General features: G+C 39.4%; 1 protein-coding gene across 1 annotated transcript in view; it reads left to right on the top strand.

Moving 5' to 3' along the window:
• Positions 1 to 2,272: 2,272 nt before the first annotated feature.
• NOX4 (NADPH oxidase 4) overlaps positions 2,273 to 27,619 on the top strand; it is a 152,449-nt gene continuing 127,102 nt past the window's right edge. Inside the window, exons 1-3 of the mRNA XM_081098394.1 lie at positions 2,273 to 2,362; positions 24,885 to 24,995; positions 26,573 to 26,657. Coding sequence (XP_080954520.1) covers positions 2,354 to 2,362; positions 24,885 to 24,995; positions 26,573 to 26,657 — 205 coding nt within the window. The 5' untranslated portion in view covers positions 2,273 to 2,353. The remainder of the gene's footprint in view (positions 2,363 to 24,884; positions 24,996 to 26,572; positions 26,658 to 27,619) is intronic.

Raw genomic sequence — 27,619 nt, 5'->3', positions numbered from 1 at the left:
AGAACCAACCCATTTTGTAGACCCTCCCACCTCCTGTCTATTGAAATTATAGCCCTGAATGGTTACTTAGGGGTGTAATTTGAGGAGCACCAGTGTGTCCCAGAATTTCCTCCAGTGGTGATACCTCTTGGGTTCTCTGTGTGCTCTTTTCCTGGCCCTTGAGGCATCACATGCTTAATAAGAGCAGAATACTATTTACAAATAATATACTCTCTTACTCCAGAAAGATTTGAGGCAGTTTTCAGGATTTAATCATGTATGACACAAGAAAGCCATATATCAAAAAGAGAGGACAGACCATTAGAAAGAGAACTTGGTAAAATGTAACTAGGATTTGATATGGATCATTCAAGTTTTGAATTAAATCAGTCATTAATCAGCTCATGGAATTAAATGAGATAAGCACAATGCATTTGGCAAAGGAAGCATGATTTTGTGACATTTTAGTTTCAATTTTATATTATGTATGTGTTGTAAAGTGTATTTTGTTTAAAAAAAGAAAAAAAGCTTGAAAGCCATGGGATTAGGCTACAAATGATTTACTCTTTCCACCACTTGTTAGTTTTCCATGCTGGCAAGTTCCCTATGTAACAAACATTTATTGAACACTTATTTTTCACCAAGTATTCTTCTACATGAATACTTTTTTCCTCTTCCCTAACACTAATACTCCTTATCACTGATAATGCAGTGTAAGACCCCCGTGTCAATCCACACTCTTCTCACCCCTCACCGGGCCGCTGATACAAGTTTGAGAGGATTCCTGTTACTAAAGGAACTCTGACACGAGGTAGTGAAATGTGAATTCCTAAACAGAGCAAATCTGAGCTTCCCTAAAGCCCCTGAGAATCACATCCGCTTTAACCATCCATCCTCTGATCTTTTTTTTCAGTTCAGAATTTTCTTAAAAGCTTTGCATCAGTGTGGGTTGGGGTAGGGATGGAGGACAAAGAAGAGGAGGGTGGAGGGAGGCTTTAGGTGTGAGTTGCTGAGCGTGGGCAGGAGAAGGGGGACGCTCGTACACAAAAGGCTATTTCCGGCCTTCGTGTCGCTACCAAGGCTCTTTGAGTTGAACTTTTTTGGAAAACGACCTGTCAGAAAGAAGTAGGAGAAGGCAGGCCAGGTCCCCGCGTGAAGCAGGAGAATCTTTCTCCGCATCTTGTCTTTCCGAGCGGGGCAGGCTGGGCTCGGGCCGCCTCCCAACTCCCAGCTCCCAGCTCCCGGCCGGGACATCCTGAGCAGCAGCCGCCACAACAACGGGCTCGCCCCAGACAAAGGGGCCGGGGAGCGCGCGCTCGGAGCGGGGCCGGGGCCGGGGCCGCCGAGTGGCCCGCGCAGACCCGCTGCGTCTGGAGCCGCAGCCGCGGCGCCCGGAAGACCCGGCTCACCCGGGGCGCAGACCCCGCCCGGGCTGGCTCCGCGCCGGCCTCGCGCTTCCACTCGGTCTCTGACCACCGCCCTCCGCCTCCCGCCCGGCCCGCCCCCGCCCGCGCTCCTGTACCCACGGCCCCGGCCGCCGCCGCTCCTTCCCGGGCCGGCGGGCGGCGAGCTCGGCGCAGCGGGGCGGCATGGCTGTGTCCTGGAGGAGCTGGCTGGACAACGAAGGGGTTAAACACCTCTGCCTGGTAGGATGGCGGGCAGGCTGTCCCCGCGTTTGGTCTCTCCTGGAGAGATTTTGATTCATTCTCCGAGCGTGCGCGGGTGGGAGGCTGGAAGTGGAAGTTTTGCCTCGAATTCGAACATTCTCAACTCAGAAAACTTCCCGCAGTTACTACCCGGAGATCATAAAGATGCCACCCTTTCTGCAAAAAGCCAGAGACCTTTCCTCTGCCCCGAGGGGTGAGCGGCTGTGGAGGAAGGGAGAAGGGATCACTGTAATGAACTCAGCTTTTTCTTAACCCTTTAAACATCGTCCCTTCTTTGCTCTCTGCCCAGAATGCTTCCGCTTGATGGTGTATTTTAACAATACACATCGCCAGGGACCGGGTGCTATCACTCATTTCTGAGTCCCGTTTTTGCCCTGCAAGCAAGGGATGTCTGCAGATCATCCAGGAGACCTGTTGACAGCCCAAATGCTTCCTCTTGGGTGCAGGGGCTGAGTGAGGTCAGATGTGTTTTTCTTGGAGTGGTTTTCAGATTGCTTTCCGCTGTTACTAATTGAGGTTCCATTGAAAGTATTGTGTCCAAGGAATGTACTTCAGGTTTCCATTCATCAGGTCATGTTTATGTTTACTTTTTGTTTTCTCTCTCCTTTTGTGTGATTTAGCTGATCTGGCTGGCCCTGAACGTCCTGCTTTTCTGGAAAACCTTCCTGCAGTATAACCAAGGGCCAGAGTACCACTACCTCCACCAGATGTTGGGGGTAAGTGGGAGTTGGGTGGCCCAGTGCAATGCGTTCAATGGAGGCAGACCTTGCTGCAGTCCTTCATCAGTTCTTCCATTCATTAAAGAAACATTGGTTGTTCACTGTGAAATATTTGTTAATCTCTCAAGTGGGTCAGATTTTCTTGATTTATCATTTATACTTTTCTGGGTTAAAATGACTGACTCTTAAGTACCAAAGATAATGTCTGCTGGAGTGAAGCGGAGGAAACTGTCAGAGGAGGCTAGTAGTGCCTAAGAAAAGTTGCTTCTTCTTGTCAGCTAGCTGCAAAGTGCCCTGAAAGATCTGCATGGCCAGAAGGACCAACCGATGACAGGCTTTTACTTTTCACTCATCAAGACTTCAGCCTGCCCGTAAGCTCATGCAGAGGATTTCTGTAGTGTTTCCTTTCTAGGTCTCGCAATGTATGTGTCAGAGGCAGTATTCATTGACACTGAGAAGCGGGTGATTCTTAGTAGTTGTTTGAAGTCTCTGATTTCCATTGCAAAACTATTTATTCAGCAGTTTATTTAAACCGATGATAAACCGGGCACTTTATAACTTTATAAATATTTAGTTTAAGCCAGGAAACTATTCTTCCCATTTTACACATGGAGCAATACAGGCTAAGGAAACAGAATGACTTGCTCAAGTCCCTCAGATTTGAACGCAATGCTGTCTGGCCTTTTGCTTCTTTCTCATACTACACAGATTTTCTAAACCGCTTCACTGGCCCATCTCAGATACTTATGCCACTGGTTAGTATTTATTCATTATTTGTGCTGCCCAGTAGAAATATAGCATGAGTCATACGTAACTTAAAATATTTATTTGAAAAAATTTATTAATTAGGCATCTTATATTATTTTTGTTTGTTAATTCTTTGAAATATAGCTTTACACATATGCCCGTCACAGTTCAGTCAGTAAGTTTTCATCAGAAATACTTGACAGATGTTTAGAAATCAGAAACTTTTATAGATGTTAGAGTGGATTCCCATATTCAAGTTGTTCCAGACACATTTAAAGCTTTTCCAATAACACAAATGATTATCAGCTTTTAAATTTTAATTTATGTTAATAACATTTATAAAATTAAAAATTTAGTTCCTTGATGGCTCTACACATATTTTACATGCTCAACAGCCATCTATGGCTAGTGGCCACCATTTTGGGCAGCACAGTGTAGACTGTGGGGAAGAAATTCTCACCCTCATGGCCATATGCACTTATTCTGCTTGAAAGCAAGCACCAAGCCAAAACTCAGTTCAATAAAAAGACATCAGAATATAGGTAGTCCTCTTGCTCTCCCTCTTCAAAATAGGAGCTGATATTGGACGGTAAGTTGTGGGCTTTAGTTATTGACATGTAACTGTAAAAACATCTCTGACTTTTCCCTAATCTGGTGATGGGAGCCTTTGAGAATGAAGGTAAAGGTATTTAATTTTCAGAACTGAGATAGCCATTTTTTTATTGTTTTATTGCTTAAAGTATTACAAAGGGTATTACATATGTGTCCTTTCCCCCCCCCCCCCCCCCCCCCGCCGTTGACAATCCCCTGGCCTCCCCTACCCCTCAGTGCCTTATGTCCATTGGCTATGCTTATATGCATGCATACAAGTTCTTCAGTTGATCTCTTACCCCCCTCCCTCCTGCCCCCCAACCCTCCCTGACCTTCCTGCTGCAGTTTGACAATCAGTTTGAGGCAGCTCTGCCTCTGTATCTATTATTGTTCGTAAGTTTATAATGGTCTTTATTATCCCTGAATGAGTGAGATCCTGTGGTATTTTTCCTTCATTGACTGGCTTATTTCGCTTAGCATAATGCTCTCCAGCTCCATCCATGCTGTTGCAAATGGTAAGAGTTCCTTCTTTTTTACAGCAGCATAGTATTCCATTGTGTAGATGTACCACAGTGTTCTAATCCATTCATGAGATAGCCATTTTTATTACTAGTAGGCTAAGAGACTGTTCTCACCAAAATTAAAGAGTAAGAACTGACAAGGAGTCCAGCTGGTATGGTTCAGTGCTTGATTGTCGACCTATGAACCCAGAGGTCATTGTTTGATTCCTGGTCAGGGCATATGCCTGGGTTGCAGGCTCAGTCCCTGGTGTAGGGTGTGCAGGAGGCAGCTGATCAATGATTCTCATCATTGATGTTTCTATATCTCCCTCTCCCTTCCTCCCTGAAATCAATACAAATATATTTAAAAAAAAAAAAGAACTGACAGGGAAAAGAAGATCTTAAGTGATGGAAGATAAAATAATATTGGAATTAATATGTCCAGTTTCATCATGATTGTTCTTTCCCAGTCTGATTTGACCGAGTCCTGGAGCAGCATGGTCACGGCTGGTTTATGCCTGAGTTAATGTGCTAATCAGACTGTGTACTTTCTAGAAGATGTTTAATTATGACATGCTGTGAATATTGGAATCTTAGAATTATGTAAGAGGGAAAAACAATCCTTTGAGGAAAGTCAAAGCAACATTCAAACAAATGAACAAACCAAACAGTAACTTCCTCCATCTTCCTATAGCAACTATTTTAAAAATTCCATTTATCGGGGAACATTACTTTTTAAATAAAAGACTCCATTGATTACTTAAGATTAAATCCATTTTTGCGATTTATTTATTTTCAAGTGTTGGAAAATGTAGTTGCTTGTACTTTAATGAAAGAACTAATGTGTTGTGACCAACTCTAAAACATTAATTTGTTAAATTTTTTGAAATGTCAAAGCAATTTAACTGAGAATACTATTTATAGAAACCTTCACATTTATAGTCACCTATTTGAGTTGTATTTCTGACATTTTAACAATTAAAGGATATCACTTAATTGATATAAACATTTTAATTGGAGAAGAGAATGAGTTTTATGATACCAGATTCAATGTGCCTTGGTTTTATATCTTTCCCCCAAAGCTAACATATGTATATAAACTGTTCACTTTTAACCTACTTATTCTTATAATGCCATAATGAGAATGTAAATTGTTTTTGCTTTGCCTTGCAGTTATTATTTTAGATCTTCTACATGGTCATGGTCATGAAGATCATTTTTTAAAGATCAGTTTTTTAAAGCTCTTATTGAGATACCTATGTTAATTAGAAGAATGTCTTGAGCATTGAGTGTTTTGTTTTTCTGATTTCACAATGATGATCTTTCTCTGGTCAATCATTATCCTTTAAGTGACTTAGAAACATTAACTAATTTACCCTCTCAAGAGACCTAGAAGTTATATCATAATTAACATATTTCAGAGACAGAAATCTGATGTCATGTAAGTTTCTTAAGGTCAGAGAATGGAGTCTAAGGACCAATGGACCTAAGATTTTAAGTTAGTATTGTTTTCAGTGCTAGCCTAGGCAGCTTGAATTCTGCTGAGAAGGAATATATGCCTCCTATCAATTTCAGAAAAGGCTTGATCATTAATTTTTCCCCCTTTATTGCACAGAATACTGTACTGTGGTTTCAATTTAGGATATTTTTAACTAAGTGTATTTTTTGTTTCCTTTTATTTTTTAATATTCTGTTGTTTGAAAATAATTTACTTCCTATTTATTGACAGGCAAAATAGGTTGTATTACTTTGATGCCATCATTATATTCTTAATCTGTTTAAAATAGAGACTTGCCCTAACCTGTTTGGCTCAGTGGATAGAGCGTCAGCCTGCGGACTCAAGGGTCCCAGGTTGGATTCAGGTCAAGGGCATGTACCTTGGTTGCAGGCACATCCCCAGTAGGGGGTGTGCAGGAGGCAGCTGATCAATGTTTCTAATTCTCTATCCCTCTACCTTCCTCTCTGTAAAAATATCAATAAAATATATTTTTTAAAATAGAGACTCGCCGAAACCGGTTTGGCTCAGTGGATAGAGTGTCAGCCTGTGGACCGAAGGGTCCCAGGTTCGATTCCGGTCAAGGGCATGTACGTTGGTTGCGGGCACATCCCCAGTAGGAGATGTGCAGGAGGCGGCTGATCGATGTTTCTCTCTCATCGATGTTTCTGGCTCTCTATCTCTCTCCCTTCCTCTCTGTAAGAAAATCAATAACATATATACATATATATGTATATATATATGTATATATATATATATATATATATATATATATAGAGAGAGAGAGAGAGAGAGAGAGAGAGAGAGAGAGAGAGAGACTCATAGACTTTTAGGTTTAGAAGAGCTTTAATATCTTAGATTTCTTCCTCAGTTTCCCAAATAGAAAAATGAGGTTGAAGTGATTTGCTGACTATCAGTCACTCAATTAGTCGGTTTGTTACCATTCTGATCTGTTCATCCTGTCAGTCCAATACTTAGTCTCTTACAATGAACAACTCTATGAACCTGTGCAAGAACCTATTAAGCTCTATACATAATAGACCTCTAGCTTTTCATCTTATGTGAAATGATACTTAAAGACGTTTAGTAATTTAAGAAGTTAAGGAAAAGTACTAATTTATCCCCAACGTAACATATTTTCAGTATTCCAGTTGTTTCAGACTTTTCTCAGACAAATTGTTAAGGAAATATGAGACATTTTTATTTAAATAATTCCTGATTCTACAGTATTTTAGCACTTAATGTTTAACCTCTTTGTTTTATACAGGTAAATGGCCCCTGTATAATCCTCTTTTATCAACACCATCCAAAACAGCATAGAATTGGGTGTTGGAGTTAAGTTCAGAGATTTTCAAATGTACCTTCTTCATTTCATTATTAATAATATCAATAACATTACATTTATTGAGAGCTAAGTATCAGGCATTAATTTAAAAGTTTTGTGTTAATTTATTTAATCTTTCATCCATCCTATGGAGTAGATATTTAAATTTTGCAGCTAAGGGACTGAATTAGAAAAGTTCTGTGACTTGCTAGTGAGTCACAGAGGTAGGGCTCTAGCCCAAACATCCTGGTTCTTAACCACTGTGCTCTCAGCCTCTTTGCAACAATAAGCTAAGCCATGTGGAACTGCCATTTGATAGAACAAAAATAACCAAGTATCAGCCATTTCAAATGGTTCAACCTAATTATAAGTATTGCAATTTATTATTCACATTCTATGTGCCATAATTCTTTGTTGTCTTTTTATCATCTAACATTTTAGTTTTTTAAGGAATCTCTATACTGTTTCCCATAGTGACTGCACCAATTTGCATTCCCACCAACAGTGCACAGGAGTTCTGTTTTTATTCTTAAGCTTGAGACAGACTTGTACAGTTAGTAGGTATCCTGATACCTATTGCATTAATTTGTTGATGCTTCCATAACTACTAGTAAGTACTACAGTCTGGGTGGCTCAAATAACAGAAATTTATTTCCCCACAGTTCTGGAGGCTGCATATTATATGCTTTCCCCTGAGGAGCACCTAGTCTAAGGGAGAGGAGCTTGCTGACTTTCAGAATGTTATAGGGACCTTGGGGATTGTTCTAGTTCATTTCTCATTTGATGGATGAACTTGGTATAGTTAAATGTCTTCTTTACTGACTCACTGGGAAGTTCAATGTGGTTGGTAGGTCTTCTATCTCTAGTCAGTGTTTCTAGTTCATCATACTAAGCATTTCATTGATCATAAAATTGATTTTTAAAGTGCCCAGGTAATTCTGCGGAAGAAAATCAAACAACTCTAATTCCTTTCTGACAAGATCATGGGCTTTGGAACTACATGGGAGTTTGAATCTTGGCTCAGGCATTTATCTGTCTTTATGATTGTGATAAATTATTTCTCTGAGCCTAAGTTTAAATCATCTATAAAGAAAGTTAGGCTTAAACCTTCCTCTTAGGTTAGCGCAGGTGAAATGCTTAGCACTTGGTGCATATGCACTCAGCAAAAGATAGCTATTATTGTAAATACTAAGTAATATGATTTAGTTTTAATGCTAATAATACTATTAATAGTACTAAATCATAATATTATAAATTATTTATAAGTAAAATATTAAAAGAATTTATAGAAATGTAAAGATGGAAGGAACTTAGTGAGCATATAGCAGATGGTAGGATTGGAAACATTCTTTCCTTTGGTTGACCTCTGGCTGCCTCCCTGACCCTGATATCAGCTATCTGCTGAAATTTACAATTGGCACACATTTTATGGCAACTTGGTTATGATTGCTGGATGGAATTTCAGTTTGAGGTAGAATGCATTTCATTAAAAAAAACATTTATTAATCTTCATAAAATCTTGGAGTCTTCAATATATAAATGAGGGAAATAATGGCTATTTCACAAGACTATCGTGAAACCTAAAGAAAATTAAAATAAATACATAATAATAATAGTTAGAGTCGACATTCATTAAAATGTTCTCATGGACCAGACATGGTGTTAAATTTTTTATAGATTCAGTGTCAGTGCCTTATCTAATCTACATGGTAGGTGCTATTACATAAGAGGGAGCTAAAACATGGAAATTATAAATAACTTTCTAATGGATTACAATTCCTAGCATAAAGCCCATTATCTAATAAGAGTCCCCCAAATGCTGCTTTTCTTTTTCCTTTCTTCTCTCATCTTGTATAGCCGTATACAACAGTTCTCTTAACATGTCTGTAGCCAGTGAAACGTGATGAAACTAACCCCCTTATCTCAGAGTGCTGTGCTGAGGATTAGAGGACTTAATGGATACAGACCTACTTTGAAGAACTGAAAGCATCACAGATGTTTTAAAAAAATGGTTGTTATCACATACTTTTCTGTTAATTCCTCCCAGATTTTAAGGCTCCAGCCATGGTACCATTATCAGAGCTCATCTAGGAGTCATAAAAGACATTTTGGACAAAGGAACGAGATTTCATATTCATGACAGAAAAGCATTACATGGCTCTTAACATCCAGTATGCTTTACACTTACAGTGGTGACTACTTATGTGGGATCTGGAAGGCCTGTGGCATATTACAATTAATGATTTTGCAAAGGCATGAACTGAGAGTGAGACCTTAGTAGAAAGGTAAATTTCCTAGATGGGAGTGAGCTTACTTCACTTCTTGGTTTCCATGTCTTAATGTAACTTTGTAATGTGATGAGGTTAAGCCATGTGATGAAAAGTAGTTTCTGTTGCATTCTAATAATGGGACTAGAAAAAAGTAGATAGAGTAAGGAAAAGATGGGCATTTCATGATCACTAGAATTTGTTTACATTTTTAGAAATGGGAAAGTTGAATTTGACAATAACTCTTATCTATGGACAAATAAATCCAATACATATTCTACAGGGGGGAAATGCATACTTTTAAGGGTTTCATGGATTTGGAAATTGTTAAAGGTCTCTAGACACATCAAGAATATTAGCGATCTGATGTAGCTTGAGACAAGAAGAGATGAGAAATGTACACAAAGTGAAAGCATTTTATATATCAGTTTTTTTTTTTTTAAGTAGGTGCATTAACACCATTTAGTTAATGATCTACTGTGAAAGCCTTTTTGACCATATTCCTTTTTCCTATGATAGGATTTTCAAACAGTTGATTTAAAAAATTGTAAGTAGTTTTCTTTAATGTAATCTGGAAAGCTCAGGTCCATTGGAGGATCTGAAGTGATCCAAACAAGCTTCTTTTTCCCCATGCTATAATTTTGATTTTCTTTTTTAACTTCCTGTCCCCCCCAAATACACTCTCTTTTACATGCCTTCCAGTTAGCATCTTATCCTGAGTGAACCCCCCTCTCATATGAGAACACGGATTTCAAGGTTCGTGAGGGAACCCTAAAAGGAGACTGTTGCGGAACAAGAGAATAAGAACCACCGATTGAGAATACAGAAGAGATAGGATGATGACTGCTTTTACCTCCCACTGATTCTCCTTGGCCAAGTTTCATTAGATAAGTTACTTTGGGTGTCTCTGAGCTTTGTTCATTCTCTTGGTTTGAAAAGCATGGGCCCAAAAGCACATTTATGAAGCCAACAATGGTGAAGATACATTTTTCTTTTTCCTTTTTTTTTCCCCCCCCATAACTCAGAATATCTAAATGGAAAACCAAGCAGATATCATCAGTGATCTATATTAATGGATTTCAATTGGAACACAATGACTCATATTAAACCACAGGAATGCAGAACTTCAGTATAAAAGTTCTACTTGACAAATGGCATGTGCTGTTTGGCATTGGTGGAATGACATTTGTTACCTATATGGAATTTTTCCGGGGGTTGGGCTTTGGCTCATTCTTTGTGGAACCCATCATTGAACTTTTCAACTATTTTGATCTTGTATATTTTTAAAAATGTAAAACAGCGAGAGAATGACTCAAATGAAAATCTTGGAAGAGTTTAGTGTCTTGGATCATAATGGGTCTACAAGACTTCCTTAGTTTTGGTTTGCCTGAGGAAAACATGTCTTAGATTGTACTGGTTTTAAAGCTTGAATGTGTCATCCTTAAAGAAGAAAATGAATTTTTTTTAATTCACAGATTACAGATGTATAAAATTTAAATTGTTAAAAGTATTGAATGACATTCATTCTAATTCTAGTTAAAACCCAGTGTCTACTATTGTTTTTTCCTAAGCATGAAGCAGCTATTAGCTTAAATTTCAAATATAGTAATACCTGTGAAAATTCAATGGTAACATAATGTACTGAAAAGAACATGGATTTTGTAAACAAATTGACTGAAGTTGAAATATCGACCTTAACTCTTAGCAACTATGCATTTAAGTATTGAAATCTTCAAAGCCTTAGATTTCTCAATTTTAAATTGAGAAGTATATTATTAAATTGAACTATGTGAAAATTCCACTATTAAAAAATTTTGATTTACAAAAATGGCCATTTTGCATAGTTTCACCTAATTTCTCTCTGGTATGATTTTTTAGAAGGAGGGGATTAAATAGGATGAGGAAAAAATGAGTGTGAGCACCTAGAAAAGTGTTACTTTCCTTTTTAATTTTATTCATCATTTATTTAAAAAATATTTTTATTATTTTAAGAGAGGAAAGGAAAGGGAGAGAGAGAACACACACACACACACACCAATGATGAAAGAGAATCATTGATTGGCTGCCTCCTGCATGCCCCACACTGGGGGCTGAGCACACAACCTGGGCAGGTACCCTGACTGGGAAGCAAACCGCGACCTGGTTTATAGGTCTACCCTCAACCACTGAGCAACACTGGCCGGCTCCTTCTTTTTTAAAATTTTTATTTTTCAATTATAGTATACATTCATTCTTATTTTGTATTAGTTCCAGGTGTACAGCAATATTGTAATATTATTGACTGTATTTTGTAACTACCAATTTATACTTCTTAATCCTTTCACCTCTTTCACCTATTCCCCCAACTCCTCTCCTCTCTGGCAGCCATCAGTCTGTGATGGTTTAGTCTATGAATCTGAGGATATATGTTTAAATACTCTATGTTTATGAGTCTGTTTCAATTTTGTTCATTTATTTTGTTCTTTAAATTCTGCATTATAATTGAAATCATATTTTATTTGTCTTTCTCTGATTGACTTACTTCACTTAGCATAATACCCTCTCTAAGTCACAAATGGTAATATTTCATTTTTATTTATGGCCTAGTAATATTCAATTGCATGTATGTAGCACCACTTTTTTATCTACTTGTCAACTGATAGGCTTTTGGTTAACTTCTGTATCTTGGCTAATGTGAATCTCTGCAATAAGCAAAGGGGTGTATATATTCTTTTGAATTAGTTTTTGGGTTTCTTGGGATAAATACCCAAAGTGGAATCACTGGGTCATAAGGCAGTTCTATTTTTAACTTTTTGAGTAACCTCTATACTGTTTTCCATAGTGGCTGCACCAAGAGTACACAAGGGTTTCTTATTCTCCACATCCTCCTCAACACTTGTTATTTGTGGATTTATTGATGATAGCCATTTTGATAGGTGAGACAGGGTTTATGTCCAAAATTAATAAATAACTCCTACAGCTCAATTCCAAATTAACAAACAATATTTCATCCTTTTTTTTATGACTGAGTAGTATTCCATTGTGTATATGTACCACATCTTCTTAATCCAATCATCTACTGAAAGACTTTGATAGTTTCTATGTGTTGGCCACCATGAATAATGCTGCAATAAACATAGTGAATTTATGTTTAAATGTTTTCAAATTTTTGGGTGGATACCCAGAAGAGGGGTTACTGGGTTATATGGTAAATCTGTTCTTAATTTTTTGAGGAACCTCTATCCTGTTTTCCATAGTGGCTGCACCAGCTTACATTCCCACCAGCAGTGAACAAGGGTTCTTTTTTCTCCACCACCTCTCCAACATTTATTTGTCTTGGTGATAATAGCCATTCTAACAGGCATGAGGTATCTCATTGTAATTTTGATTGCATTTCCCTAACAGCTAGTGAAGTTGATTATCTTTTCATATATCTTTTGGCTGTCTGTATATCTTATTGGGAGGAATATTTGTTTAGGTCCTCTGCCCATTTTTTTTTGTTGGATTGTTTATATGTCTGATGTTCAGTTGTTTGAGTTCTTCATATATTTTGGATATTAACACCTTATCAGTGGTTGTGTTTGCAAATTTATTCCATTTAGTTGGTTGCATTTTTGTTTTGTTGGTGGTTTGTTTTGCTGTGCAGAAGCTTTTTAGCTTGATATAGTTCTATTAGTTTATTTTGCTTTTAATTCTCTTTATGGTCAAATTCATAAAATCCCCTCTCAGACCAAGGTCCATAGTTTAGTACCTCTGTTCTATTCTATGTAATTTATTGTTTTAGGTCTTATATTTAGGTCTTTTATTCATTTTGAGTTGATTTTTGTGTATGGTGATAAGTAGTCTAGTTTCATTCGTTTGCATATGGCTTTCCACTATTTCCCAGCACCATTTATTGAAGAGTCTTTCTTTTCTCCATTGTATGTTTTTGGCTCCTGTGTCAAAAATTATTTGCCAATATACATGTGCATTTATTTCTGGGCTCTCAATTCTATGTCATTGGTCTGTGTGTCTGTTTTTCTGCCAATATCATGCATTTGGATTATCGTGTCTTTGTAGTAAAATTTGAAGTCAGGGAATGTGATATCTTTAGCTTTTGGTTTTTCCTCCCTTAGGATTGCTTTGGCTATTCAGGGTCTTTTTTGGTTCCATACAAATCTTTAAAAAATACCATGAAAATTTTTATAGGGATTGCATTAAACCTATATATTGCTTTGGATAATATGGCCATTATTATGATGATGATGATTTCAAATATACTAACCCATTGATTTTATTTATTGTGTACTTTTATTATCTGTCCAGTTAGTTCTTTATGCTTAATTGATAAAATACATTACACTTCAAAAAACATGCTTTTGAATAGTGAATACTGATGATACAGTCAAAAAGTTAGAAAATTTCCTTTACTTCTAAGAAGCAACCATTTGTATCCATATAATCTATGTCATTGTCTACATCTATATCTCTGTCTGCATTTTTGGTACACATATATACATGCATATTGTTAATTCAGTAATATCTCACACATATTATTATTAATTTTTCTTATGCAAGCTTAACTTATTTTTAATAGCTACATAGTAGCCCATAATGTGTACCATAATTTGTTTTACATCTTTCTACCACTGGCCATTTTAGTCCTATTCTTTTTGGTCTTGTATTATAGATCATACTGTACTGAGTATCCTTGTAGAAATTTACATGGGCATTTTAATTAGTAGGTCTGTATGTTATTTTATTTTGAAAAGAAAGGCCATGGTGTGATACTTTGGCTTTATTCAATGTTAGTTATTTTTAAGAAAAAAAATAATTTGATTTACAGTTCCTCTATTATACTAATATTATAGGCCTGATGCATGAAATTTTGTGCACTGGGCGGCGGGGGGGCGGGGGGGGGGTGTTTGTCCCTCAGTCTGGCCTGTGCCCTCTCGCAGTCTGGGATCCCTCTCGCAGTCTGGGGCTGTCACAGTCCAGGACCCCTCACTCTTTACTGCCCTCCTGCAGTGGAGGCAGGTGGGAAAGGCTCCTGGCACCACCATTGTGCTCGCCAGCCATGAGCCAGGCTTCTGGCTGAGCAGTGCTCTGCCTGTGGGAGCACACTGACCACCAGGGGGGAGCTCCTGCATTGAGCATCTGCCCCCTGGTGGTCAGTGCACGTCATAGTGACCAGTCGTTCTGCTGTTCAGTTGATTTGCATATTAGGGTTTTATTATATAGGATATCATCTTACATTTGATTTACTGTATTGTTTTATCAGGAGTGGAACTAGTGTGAGCCATTGCATGTTGATCAATTAAACTCTGAAGAGTTTGTCAGAAGAGTCTAATGCTTAAATTCAGTTCCCCTCCCCCTTCTTATCTGTAGTTTTGCTTTCCACAATTTCAGTTAACCATGGTCAACTTAGGTCTGAAACTATCAAATGGAGAATTCCAGAAATAAACATTCATAAAGTTTAAATTGTGCATTCTCCTGAGAAACATGATAAAATCTCTGTTCTGCTGTGTCTTGCTTGGTATGTTAATCATCCCTTTGTTCAGAGAATGCACATAGTATACGCTTCCTGCCTGTCAGGCACTTAGTAGCTCTCTAGTCTAGGTTATCAGATCAACTGTTCTGTTATTGCAGTGCTTGTCGTCACACAACCCTATTTTAGTTAACAATGCCCCATTCACATAATTTTTATTACAGTATATTGTTACAGTTATCCTGTTTTATTCTTCGTAATTGTTGTTAAGCTCTTACTATACCTACTTTATAAGTTAAACTTTATCATAAGTATATACATACAGTTGTCCCCTGGTATCTGTGGGGGTTTAGTTCAGGACCACCGAGGATACCAAAATCTTCAGATGCTCAAGTCTCTTGGTTAGCCCTTCATGTCTGTGGATGCAAAACCCACAGGTACAGAGGGCCAAACTGTATGGGGAAAAACATGGTATACTGGTACATAAGGTTTGGTACTATCTCCAGACTTAGGCATCCACAGAGGGTGTTGGAATGTATCTCCTGTGGATAACAAGGAACTACGGTATGTGTGCATCAAGAAGTTTAGGTAAATTGTCTGTACCTAATGATCCATTCAGTCATTTGGAATAAATTACAGTTTATTATGTCATGAAGGGACATTCATGAACTTTTAGATATACCCCAAGAGCTGAATTGGTAGTTTATTTTGGGATTTTTTAAAAAAGTAAATAATTACTCCAGTTATTATTAACTGCTTTTGGTTGCTCATGACATGTTATTCATTACTGGTTTTATATTAAATCTTTTGAAATAGGCCTTCATTGAAATGTCAGTTTTTAATTCTTTTTTTAAAAAATATATTTTATCGATTTTTTACAGAGAAGAAGGGAGAGGAATAGACAGTTAGAAACATCGATGAGAGAGAAACATTGATCAGCTGCCTCCTGCACACTCCCTACTGGGGATGTGCCCACAACCAAGGTACATGCCCTTGACTGGAATCGAACCTGGGTCCCTTCAGTCCCCAGGCCGACACTCTATCCACCGAGCCAAACTGGTTAGGGCAGTTTTTAATTCCTAAGTGCAATCTTGTTCTCATGGAATGTCCATTATATTCTAAATTATTCAAATGGGTGTTGCTTAGTTTCATAGAGTAAATCCCATTCTCCAGAATGGTGGGAGGTAGGGAAGTGGAGGCAGAGTTGCTATCCTGGGTAATATGGTATGATGAGGAGTGCAGGTCTCGAGCTCTGATCCTAGATATGAGCTATATAGATCTCTAGATAGTCATCACTTTTAGTTCTGATTCTTTTTTTTCCTTAGTTTTCAAAATGAGGACATTGAAGGATCATTTCATAGGCTCATTCATTTATTCACCTTTCATATGTTTTTGAATACCTATCAGCTATTAGAACTTTCTTTGAATTCTTTAGATACAGTTGAGTGGAATAAAGTTCAGCTTCCAGAGCTATAACTATAGCATCACCCTCTGGAGCTGAGGATGGAAACAGTCCTTGAAAAGAATGATATGTAGGAAGCTATGTCAGAAGAACAATTAAATTCTGGAACTAGGTCTGGTTTGTGGATGACCGGGGACCAGGGTGATGATAATAGCTTCAGTTGATTTGTTACTATATGCCAGGCATGCACTAAATACCATATTAGTTAATCCTATCTAATAAGGAGGGAATATGCTAATTGACTGCTCCACCCTCAAAGATGGCAGTGCCCACAGCAAATAAGGAGGGAATATGCTAATTGCCACGCCCTCAAAGATGGCGGCACCCACAGCCACAGGAGGGCAGCACCTAGTCCCCTCGGCTCCCCAGCCGCCCAGGGCTGGCCTGAGGTGCATGGAAGCCTTGGATGTCGGCTGCCCAGCCACCCAGGGCTGGCCTGAGATGCAGGCAAGCCTTGGATGGCAGCTGCCCAGCCGCCCAGAGCCACCCGAGGCTCAGGTAACCAGGGTCGGCTGAGGCTTGCGCTGCTGGCAGTGGCAGCAGCAGAGGTGTGATGGAGGTGTCGCTTTCCCCTGATCGCTAGGTTGCCTCCTGCTCCTGAGAGCTCCCAGATTGTGTGAGAGGGCAGGCTGGGCTGAGGGAACGCCCCCTCCAGTGCATGAATTTTCATGCACCGGGCCTCTAGTCCTATATAATAAAAGCCTAATATGCAAATCAATCGAATGGTGGAATGACTGGTTGCTATGACGTGCACTGACCACCTGGAGGAAGGCGCTCAATGCAGGAGCTCCCCGCAGGCCCCGACCAGTGAGCAGGTGGCACCAGGCCAGCCAAGGCAGGTGCCAGCAGGGGCACCTTGATCACCCTGCAGAGGGAGGCAACTGGTGGCAATGGCAGGGGGTGGGGCCAGTGAGTGCGTGGCACCAGGCCAGCCAAGGCAGTGCCAGTGGGGGATCCCCCAGTCACCCCACCAGTCACCCCACAGATCAGCCCTGATCGCCAGCCAGGTTTGGGACCCTAACTGTACACAAATTTTGTGCACCGGGCCTCTAGTTTAATATAAAAAACTTTGGTGTGGATGCAGTGTCATTTTTTTTTTTATAGATGAGGAAAATGACAGGGTAAGAAATTCACCTAAGGCCACATAGTTAGTAAAGGTGAGTCAAACTCAAATTTGTCTGATATCAAAATATAAACAGTGATTGCTAATTTGGGTTGTACCTCTAGAGGGCCCTGCTACAGATCTCAGGAATCAGAATTTCAGGAAGTATGTTTATCTTTACACAATCCATCAAGTGATTTCAGTGTACAGTCAGATTAGGCTAAATCTTGCATAAAGATTTACCTAAAATGATAGGGAAAGGTGCTTGTTGGATAAAAGTATAAGCAGCTGAATGAGCAAGAAAGTATTGTGGTTTGGAAAGAACCCCAAACAAGGTGTCTGCATTCACATCTCTGTTCAAGGGAGTGAAGTGCTGTTAGGGAAATGACAGAGAGCATGGAGGGAGGCCTGGTTTCCAGCCCTTGCTTCTTTATAAACTAGGGGTGTAAGTGGAGGCAAAAAGAAGGTTGGACTGGTGACTTGTAAGTCCTCATGAAAGAGCCACAGTTCTGTGATTATAAAATAGGTAAGAATTAGGTATTGTGTAGGCTTCATTTGGATTGAATAAAGATATTTTCTTGGGGGAAAAAGAGTCTAAAAAATTGAGCTTAATGAGTACAAATTTACATAATTTTAGACTAACATGAAATACCAAATAAGAATATAAAAATATTTTATAAATGAATCTCTATGGTAATTTTTATCGTTATTTTTTTCCCTGGAAGTGATTGATGACGTTCCAAGAGATAGCTAGAAAAATGACTAATTATTAAAGCTTACTATTAATACTCCTCTCGCCTTTTCAGACCCCTTTAATTAATAGTTATGTATAGGTATTTACATGTAGAATGTCATTTTATATTTTCCCCAATTGTTGTGAAAATGCCCAGTTGAAAGAAAAATGTTTACTTAAAAGTTAATTTTACCAGAAAAGGTACTTTGCAAGTTCTCTCTAGAGTAAACTATCTCAGTAGGATTTTGTTACATTTTTATAGCTTTGTCAAGAACTTGGATGAGAATGTAGAAAATGTGATTGTAAAACTTTCAGCTAAGGCAAATTAATAAGGAAATACATCAGAATATAGGATTCATAACAAATCCTATATAATAAAAGGGTAATATGCAAATTGACCAAACAGTGGAACAACCAGTCACTATGATGTGCACTGACCACCAGGGGGCAGGCGCTCAACGCAGGAGCTTCCGCCTGGTGGTCAGTGCATTTCCACAGGGGGAGTGCTGCTCATCCAGTAGCTGGGCTCATGGTGACAGGAGCCTCTCCCATCTCTATGGTAACACTAAAGATGTCTGAATTCCAGCTTAGGCCCGCTCCCCATGGGGACATCCCACAAGGGCTCCTGGACTACGAGAGGGCACAGGCTGGGCTGAGGAACCCCCCACCTCAGTGCACAAATGTCATGCACCAGGCCGCTAGTCTATAATAATAAAAGGGTAATATGCTAATTAGACCAGATGTCCTTCCAGATGTCCTTCCTGGATGAAGTGGGGGCCAAAGGGAAGCTGCTTGGGTCCCGGGTGCCTGTTGGCAGCCAGAGGAGGGAAGCCCGGGTTCCAGGTACCAGAGGGAAGCTGGTGCTGGCAGCCCAGGGAAGGAAAGCCAACTCTTGCACGAATTTTCATGCATCGGGCTTCTAGTCCTATCTAATAAAAGACAAAAAGGGTAATTGACCATACCTTCGCTATGCTTCCCATTGGCTAATTAGTGAGATATGCAAATTAACCACCAACAAAGATGGTGGCTGGCAGCCACACAGCTGAAGCAAGCAGGAGGCTTGGTTGCTCCAGTGATGGAGGAAGCCAAGGTTCCCCGCCTGCCGTGGCCTGCTCTAAACTCCAAAAGCAACAAAGTTTCAATTATAGAAGCTAAACAAACCCCAGATACCTGCTTTCAGCTGGCCATAGCCATGGAGCCGGCTCTTAGCTCCAGTGACAGCAACAAAGTGTCAATTATAGAAGGTAAACAAACCCCAGTTACCTGCTTTCAGCAGGCCGTGGCCATGGAGCCGACTCTTAGCTCTAGTGACAGCAACAAATTTTCAATTATAGAAGGTAAATAAATCCCAGAATAAAAAAAGAAAAAGTAAAAAAGGAGAGGCTGGGAGCTTCAATTGCAGGCCAGCCTGAAAATGGCCCTCTCAGCCCCTCACCCAGACTGGCCAGGCACCCCAGTGGGGACCCCCACCCTAAAGGGGGTGTGGTCAGCCTGAAAACAGCCATCAGCCCCTCATACAGGCTGGCCAGGCACCCCAGTGGGGACCCTCACCCTGAAGAGGGTGTGACCAGCTGCAAACAGCCATCAGCCCCTTACCCAGGCTGGCCAGGAACCCAAGCGGGACCCCCACCCTGATCCAGGACACCCTTCAGGGCAAACCAGCCGGCCCCCACTGGTGCACCTATATAGGCCTCTAGCCTATATAGTAAAAGGGTTATATGCAAACTGACCCTAACAGCAGAAAGACTGGGAATGACTGGTCACTATGACACACACTGACCACCAGGGGGCAGACGCTCAATGTAGGAGCTGCCCTCTGGTGGTCAGTGCTCCCCCGCATGGGGGAGCTCTGCTCAGCCACAAGCCAGGCTGATGGCTGCCAGTACAGCAGTGGTGATGGGAGCCTCTCCTGCCTTCTCAGCAGCGCTAAGGATGTCCGACTGCAGCTTAGGTCTGCTCCCCGCTGGCAAGTGGACATCCCCCGAGGGCTGCCGGGCTGCCAGAAGGATGTCTGATTGCCAGCTTCGGCCCAATCCCCCGGGGATCAGGCCTAAGCCAGAAGGTGGTCATCCCCCGAGGGGTCCCAGACCTCGAGAGGGGACAGGCCGGGCTGAGGAACCGCCCCCCCCCCACCCCCCAGTGCACAAATTTTTGTGCACTGGGTCTCTAGTATAATATAATGGGCTAAAGCTCATAAGTTCTTGCATTTACATGTGCTCTCTCACACCTCCATTTTTTCCCTATAGGATAGAGGGGGTTATTGCTTAGTAATATTTCATGCAAGAAAATCTATATGTTGTTCGTCATGGATGGAACTGGAGAGCATTATGCTAAGTGAAATAAGCCAGTCAATGAAGGAAAAATACCACATGATCTCACTCATTCATGGATAATAGAGATCATTATAAACTTTTGAACAATAATAGATACAGAGGCAGAGCTGCCTCAAACAGATTGTCAAACTGCAGCGGGAAGGCCGGGGAGGGTTGGGGGGCAGGAGGTAGGGGGGTAAGAGATCAACTAAAGGACTTGTATGCATGCATATAAGCATAACCAATGGACATAAGACACTGGGGGATAGGGGAGGCTAGGGGACTGTCTAGGGTGGGTGGATAAAATGGACACATATGTAATACCCTTTGTAATACTTTAAGCAATAAATAAAAAAAAAAGAAAAAGAAAATCTATATGTTGCAAACTCAAGATGAGCCATTATGTGACATAGTTACCCCAGACTGAATAAGCAGACCATGTCCTTAGTGAGCGAAATGATGATCTTCAGTGCTGCTGTGTACATTTAGTCTGTGTCTTGGGCAAGGACACTGAGATGATAAGGGAGTCTTAAAAATGTATGAAGAATTTTATAGGCACCCAGTTTGTTTACCATAAAGAAAACACAATTGGACTAGGAAATCATTCCACTTTTCTCTTCCATGTTTGAATGTCTGTCTTGGGAATATCTAGAGTAACCTAGTGGATGGAAGTTACAGGGACAGATTTCCTCTAAGTGTAGGAAAACGAAAGAGAAGATTTGACGATGGGATAAGCTGCTGTCTATGGGAAAATGCAACCTTCAGTCAGGGTTGTGGGTAGACACTGGGTGGATAGTAGGATGTGGGTTAGGCTGTGTGTGTGTGTGTGTGTGTGTGTGTGTCTGTGTGTGTTTTCCTCCAACTTTAGAAGTATATTTTAGTGAATTAGCAAAAATAAATTTAGTAAAATATTTAGTCAAAACTGAACCTCCCCCTTCTTTTTATATCAGACTTAGATATAATTGCCATAAAACGTAGTCCTGTCTCAAACAAAATTTCGCTTTTGTGGTGATTACACAAGGTAATATAATTGCCAAAATTACTTACTTCCAATTGGTTCTTCACACTTCATTCAGAGTAATCATTACCAAATACTAGTCTCTTCATACCACCTCCCTGCTTAAGACACAGTCATTCTGCATTCATTGTAGGATAAGAGTACCCATTCTTAACATGGCCCACAAAGTCCAGCAAGGTCTACTGCTACCTGCTTCTCCAGTTTTATATTGTATCGCCCTCCATTTCCAGTTCAACCATGTTGGCCTTCTAGTAATTTCTCAAGCGCACACCCTGCTCCCATTTGCCACACATCAGTTGTCATGCTGTTATTTTTCTGCATGGATGGCCTTCTTATTCCTAGATGACGCCTGCTGTCACCCTCCAGGCCTCGGTTCATTTTTAACTTAAGCACGGAAGTGTTTCTAACCTTCCTGCTGAGATCTCATGTCCTGTCACACATGCTCATACTCTGTATTTCTCATTCACAGCATTGACCACTGTTACAGTTTACATTTGATTATGTAACTATGTGATTCAGTATCTGCTTTTCCTGCTAAAATATAAGCATCTGAAGGCAAAAGGCATTTTCTGTTCGTAGTTCACTGTTGAACCCCTGGTGCCTTGCAATATGTGCAAATCACACTAATATGTGTTGAGTGAGTAGTGTAAGCAGAACACTTCCTATAAAGTACTGAAGAGAACATTTAGAGAAAGAATGGGATATGGTGACCCTAAGGCGATACATTCATTTTATATAGTGCTTGCATTTTTAAAGACTTTTTTCACCAAAGCCCTAAGAGCTAAGTATATTACATTATATTAACTTTACAGGTAAAGACATTTTATCTTTGTCAACTTTACAAATTAGGGTAGTTAACCAGATCAAGACTCATAGTTATTAAGTGACAGATTTAAGGTAAGAAACCAGGAGTTTGAGATTTTTAGGAAAATAACCAGCCACTTGATATACCCAGGTGTTATATTCATCACTTGCTTCAAATGGCATAGTGTCTTACAATTTTTTTTATAGGACTGTCTTAGTTTGGGCTGCTATAACAAAATACCATGCACTGAGTAGCTTACACAACAAACATTAATTTTTCACGGTTCTGGAGGCTGGGGAGTTCAAGATCAAGGTACCAGCAGATTCACTGTCGGGTGAGGGATCTCTTCTTGGCTTGCTGTGTCTTCCCATGGAGAAGAGGGAGGAGAGCTCTGGTCTCTTTTTCCTCTTTAAGGTCACTAATCATAACCTGGGTTCTACCTTCATGATCTTATCTAATCCTCACTACCTCCCAAAGGCTCTACCTCCAAATGCCATTGCATTAGGTTTCCACATGTGAATTTTGGGACACAAACATTCCGTCTATAGCAAGAACTAAGCTATGTTTTATTAATATCTATCTAAATCATACTTATAGTTTTAAAAATTACATACGGTATTCTCCATTATATTTTAGAGCCCTTGACAGGTAGGGTTTTAAATGTGAAAGTAACACTGCCATCTAGTGACAACTAACCTGAATGAAATTTTAGACTAGCTGGTTACGGTCCCAAGGAATGGTGAAGCAAGTTATTCCCATGAGTGGGAAGGGCACATAAGTTAGGCAGTCATTTCTTTTCAGAAACCATTTGAGGCAGTTTATTCTTAAGGAGTCATGAATGAATAATAAACAAAGCAGATGCGCTGGTTTGTAGAATGTTACCCAGGTAGTAAGCCGGCGATTGTGCCACTTGACTTTGATCTGTCTCCATTTTTCTCACTTTCGCCACAGCTTCTGAATGAGGGAATCTGTACTCTGATAACCTAACAAAGTGTTTTCATCTTAGTTTAAAGAGCTAAGCACATTCAAGAACAAACAGATGAGGAAATGAGTCCTGGTTAAAATTTCTGGTTAGATCTTGCAGCATCTAAAGGAAGAAGGGAATGCCAAAATAAACTCCATCTATCCCAAGGGGACACTTAGAGCCACTTTGAATTAAATTGCTGAGTGATTTAATGTAAACAACATAATAAAACACTCCAGACACACAAAAAAAGTTAGAAAATGAAGTATAAGAATTTTCTTTAACGCATTGAACCACAAAGGAAATTTGGATAACTTATTTGTATCTCTTAAGTCCTAAATTTAATATGGTAGATTTTTAACTGACATATTTTAAATGAATTATTGTCCTGCTAAATTGATATTGCCAGCAAAAATATTATCTAAAATCCTTTGAACTAAAAATTTTTTATGTACAGAAGCCAGGTCAAAAGAGATAAAAATTATTCTATTTCTCTGGAGGCCTAAATAACAAAAACCCATCACTTTCAAAGGATAATGATATTTCTGATTGAGGTGAGAAAATTATATTTAACATTTTTAAAGATAGTCGGTAGAGGATTATTCTATTTTTCCAGTTACTGGTACATATAATGAACAGTCTCCCTAAAGTGTTCTGACTTATGGTATAGAAATAGCCTACCTGGAAATATTAAATTTTTTATATAAGTCAATGAAAATTATTGCTTTTCTGACACTACTTATTACCTGGTTTCCCCTTCAGGAATAATATTTCATATACTGACAATAAAGAATGTGTAACAGACTTGCTATTTTGCCAAGAGTTAAGTTGGAAATCTCAGGGCACGAACCATTTTAACATAAGAAAAGCATCTGAGTTGCACTTACTTCTTAGGCAATATCCTTAAAATAGTAATTTTATGCTTATTTCTAGACAAGTGTACAGATATGACCTCGTCTCTTGTTTTCAAGTGATAAACTATTCATATGAAGAATGTGGATAGTACCAGACAATAGCAGATGACAATCTAGCAAGAATTGGATTAAAATTAGTTGCCAAAAAGTATTGCATCAATACCGAAGGGGGAACAAATTTTTTTTTTTTTTGGAAAAGTGTGTTGTGTAATGTGGTTTTGATTAGCTTTGCATGAGACACAGCTGATCTGGGGCCTCCCCTAATTTTGTGTCAGGGTCAAACTCTGGAGTTGTGCTGACGATGAAACCTGAAAGATGGGCCGTTAGTAAGGTGAAGAGCTTACAGGCAGGTGGTGGTGTGGAAGGGGGCTGTGTGGGGGCTCAGAGTGTTCTAGAGAGAGAATGTCCACTGCAATTAAAAAAAAAAAACACCTTCAATATATATAGAAAACATAAACACAAAGCTTCGTTTGATGTTGTCGGTATCGACGAACAAAGGATTCAGCCCTGCGGCAGCGTGGAAGTGAAGAATAGACGGAGGCTCTCTAGGGCTCTGGATACCAGAACAGCATGGTGGGGCGGAACAAGAAATTGACCTCGTGCTGGAAAAATGTCCTCAGGCCAGAATAACAGTAGTAGAAATGAGAGGGCTAACTTTTATGGCAGTGCAGAGCAGAAAGAAACCAGTTTCTCTTGGGGTCTTGGTGAGGGAAAAGTGGGAGGTTATTCAACACTTGGCATTTACCACAATCCGTAAAGGGAGCAGGGTGGGGTCTGCAGCCTGATGTCAGTTTACCTGTGTCTTTGACTGTGTTTTGACCCTGGCTTTCTTTGTTCAGCTAGGGTTGTGTCTAAGCAGAGCCTCCGCATCTGTTCTGAACCTCAACTGCAGCCTCATCCTGTTGCCCATGTGCCGGACACTCCTTGCTTACCTTCGGGGATCCCAGAAGGTAAGAGACAGAATTCTAGTCACAGATTGCAGCGTGCCGATCCAGTGCAACAGCAGCAGGTTAGTCCTGCTGAGTTCTTGTGGTCTGATTGTCTGCTAGAGCGATTGCCTCAAACATGACAGCGAAGACCATGTCACCTGCCAAGATGATTCGTGAACTATTCCAGAAAACAGCACTAAAGACAGAGGGTCAGAGACTATGCCAAGCACTTCACATATGTAGCCGTGAAGCCTCACAATGATTCTGTACTCAGACATTGCAGATGCAGAAGCTGAGGCATAGAGGGTTTAGGTAACTTGAAGATCATGAGACTAATGGAAGGCAGAGCTAAGATCAGTCCTACTTCTGAGCTCTTTCCACAGGACTCTGCCTCACCGCGATCCTGTTTTTCATTTAGTTCAGTCCCCGCGAGCACACTCAAGCCCTGTGGTTTTTGAGCAATGCATAGAGTGAGTGTTAGTGTTGGTGGCAATTTATCTCTTAAAACACATACCTGTTTTGAGCCACGTAATCGGCTTAGAAAACGTCTTGTTTAAATAGTGGTGTCATGTGTGGATCTTTAGTGTTGTAAAATGAAGGATTTGCGAGAACAGAAAAGCACTTTGAAATTCTTTTGTCAAGTATCCTTGTGTGTGTGTGTGTGTGTGTGTGTGTGTGTGTGTGTGTGTGGTGAGTGCTGTGCTGTGGTTATTTCTTCTCTAAGATGGTAAGGCACCACTGGATAGATACTGATATTTTAAAAGGAGTTGTTAGTGTGAGGTCACTTGGCTGTCCTGTGAACTTTATATGACTGGATTTGCTACAGTAAAAATTCCCAACCTTTTCATGGGATTACATTTGGAAACTTTGCTTTTACTGTGGCCATTTGTGGAAATAACTCTTGGTTGCCCAATTGTAAAATGCTAGGTAGGTTGTGATCTCTGTGGCTGGCCGTTGGCTTGGCATGAAGAAAGAGAAGATAAATGGCTGGAGAAGACAAGTGCCCACCTAAGTCCTTCAGTATTTAATGTCTTAAAGAATTGTCCCTGAGTGTGAAACATAGTTATTCAAAGATGCTTGACATTTTATTTTTCTTAAGATCTAACAGGCATTTAAAACCATAAATGGAATTGCTTTATTTAAAAAATAATCTTTCTTTATTTTTACTGCAAAAGGAAATCATATATATAGTGAAATTCAAAAATTCCAGAAATATCTGAAGTAATCAGTGAAGGTTTCTCCTAGCATTTCTCTGTCAGGACAACTGCTGATTACAATTTGGGGTAAATACCTATGGATATGTTAACATAGAATGCTACTAATTTTCAACAATATAAGATTTTCTGTTTTATAACTCTTACCTAACAATAAATCTTGCACATTTCTTCATATCAATAATAAGTCTTCTCACATTCTATTTAATAGTTTGAGTGTTCCCTTGATTAGATATATCATAATTTGTCTCACTGCTTTTTAACTTGATAGGCCTCTGTCATGTTTCTAAAACACTGATATTATAAAAATGCTGCAGTGAAAAGCTTTGTACACATACGTTATTTACTGCATCATTTTTACAATAGTAAATGGTTGTCATGTAGGTTCCAAGCAGGAGAACCAGAAGATTGTTGGATAAAAGCAGAACATTCCATATCATCTGTGGTGTTACCATCTGTATTTTCTCAGGTGAGAAAACCAAAAGCTATTTAATATTATCTTATAATCATATGTTATAAATGGTGTTTTTATTATTCTATAAATTATTTACTGTCACAAACTCGTGATTTTCTTATACAGCTTAATTTTCTCTTCCATGTTTTTAAAGAGGGTTGTCTATTGGTGCTACAGAAAATACGTGTGTCTTATGCTAAGTTTGACCTTCAAGCTGGCAATGATTGTTTCCTAGAGGTAAATAATTTAATTTAAAAAGATTGAAAGGAGCAAACTAAAAGTTTTTAAGCTCTGAAAGTAATGATATGATAGGAGTGTAAATGCATCAAAATTGGATTGCAAAATGTACATTCATTGAATACGATACCAGCCAAAATTATAGTTGATAAATATTTCTTTGAAAATGATACTTGCTTAGAGGAGCATATTTCAAAAGTTTGTGGAAATTCATCCTGCTCTATTCCAAGTTAAAATATAAAGTGAGAATCTTTTGATTTTTAAGAATCATTTTAAGATAAATTTTTATCCTGAGTATTTCTATAATACTTTAAAATATTTTGGAGCAGAAAGTAATAAATATATGATTTAGTGCATAGACTCTGGAGATGGATTATGTAGGTTTTATCCCCAGCTGCCCTTCTGCCTGGAGAACATGTGTATATGAAGTTCTTAGGGTAGAATTTGTTATATAGTTTACAGTCTGAGGGATTAATTATCTCAGTGGCATAGCTCCTTACATTTTCATCTGGTTGTTATTTGTAGAATAGAGCTATTTTGGTGCTAGGGACCTTTGGTCTGGATAGTTATGTAAGGCCATTTTGAACCAGGAGTCTTTGGCTACAGCTATTCCCAAGATATATTAAACTTTAAGCTTTTTAATTATTACCAAGCATTTTTTTTACTTTCTCATTCCTGAACATTTATCTTTCCATTCATAGTTGCCCCCTTTGGTGGTGAGAGATGGAGAGAGGCTTAGG

The sequence above is a fragment of the Myotis nattereri genome (assembly GCF_964212035.1).
Source record: "Myotis nattereri genome assembly, chromosome: 9".
Lineage (NCBI taxonomy): Eukaryota > Metazoa > Chordata > Mammalia > Chiroptera > Vespertilionidae > Myotis > Myotis nattereri.
Note: the sequence above shows the minus strand (reverse complement) of the source record. Positions and strands in the feature narration are given on the sequence as shown.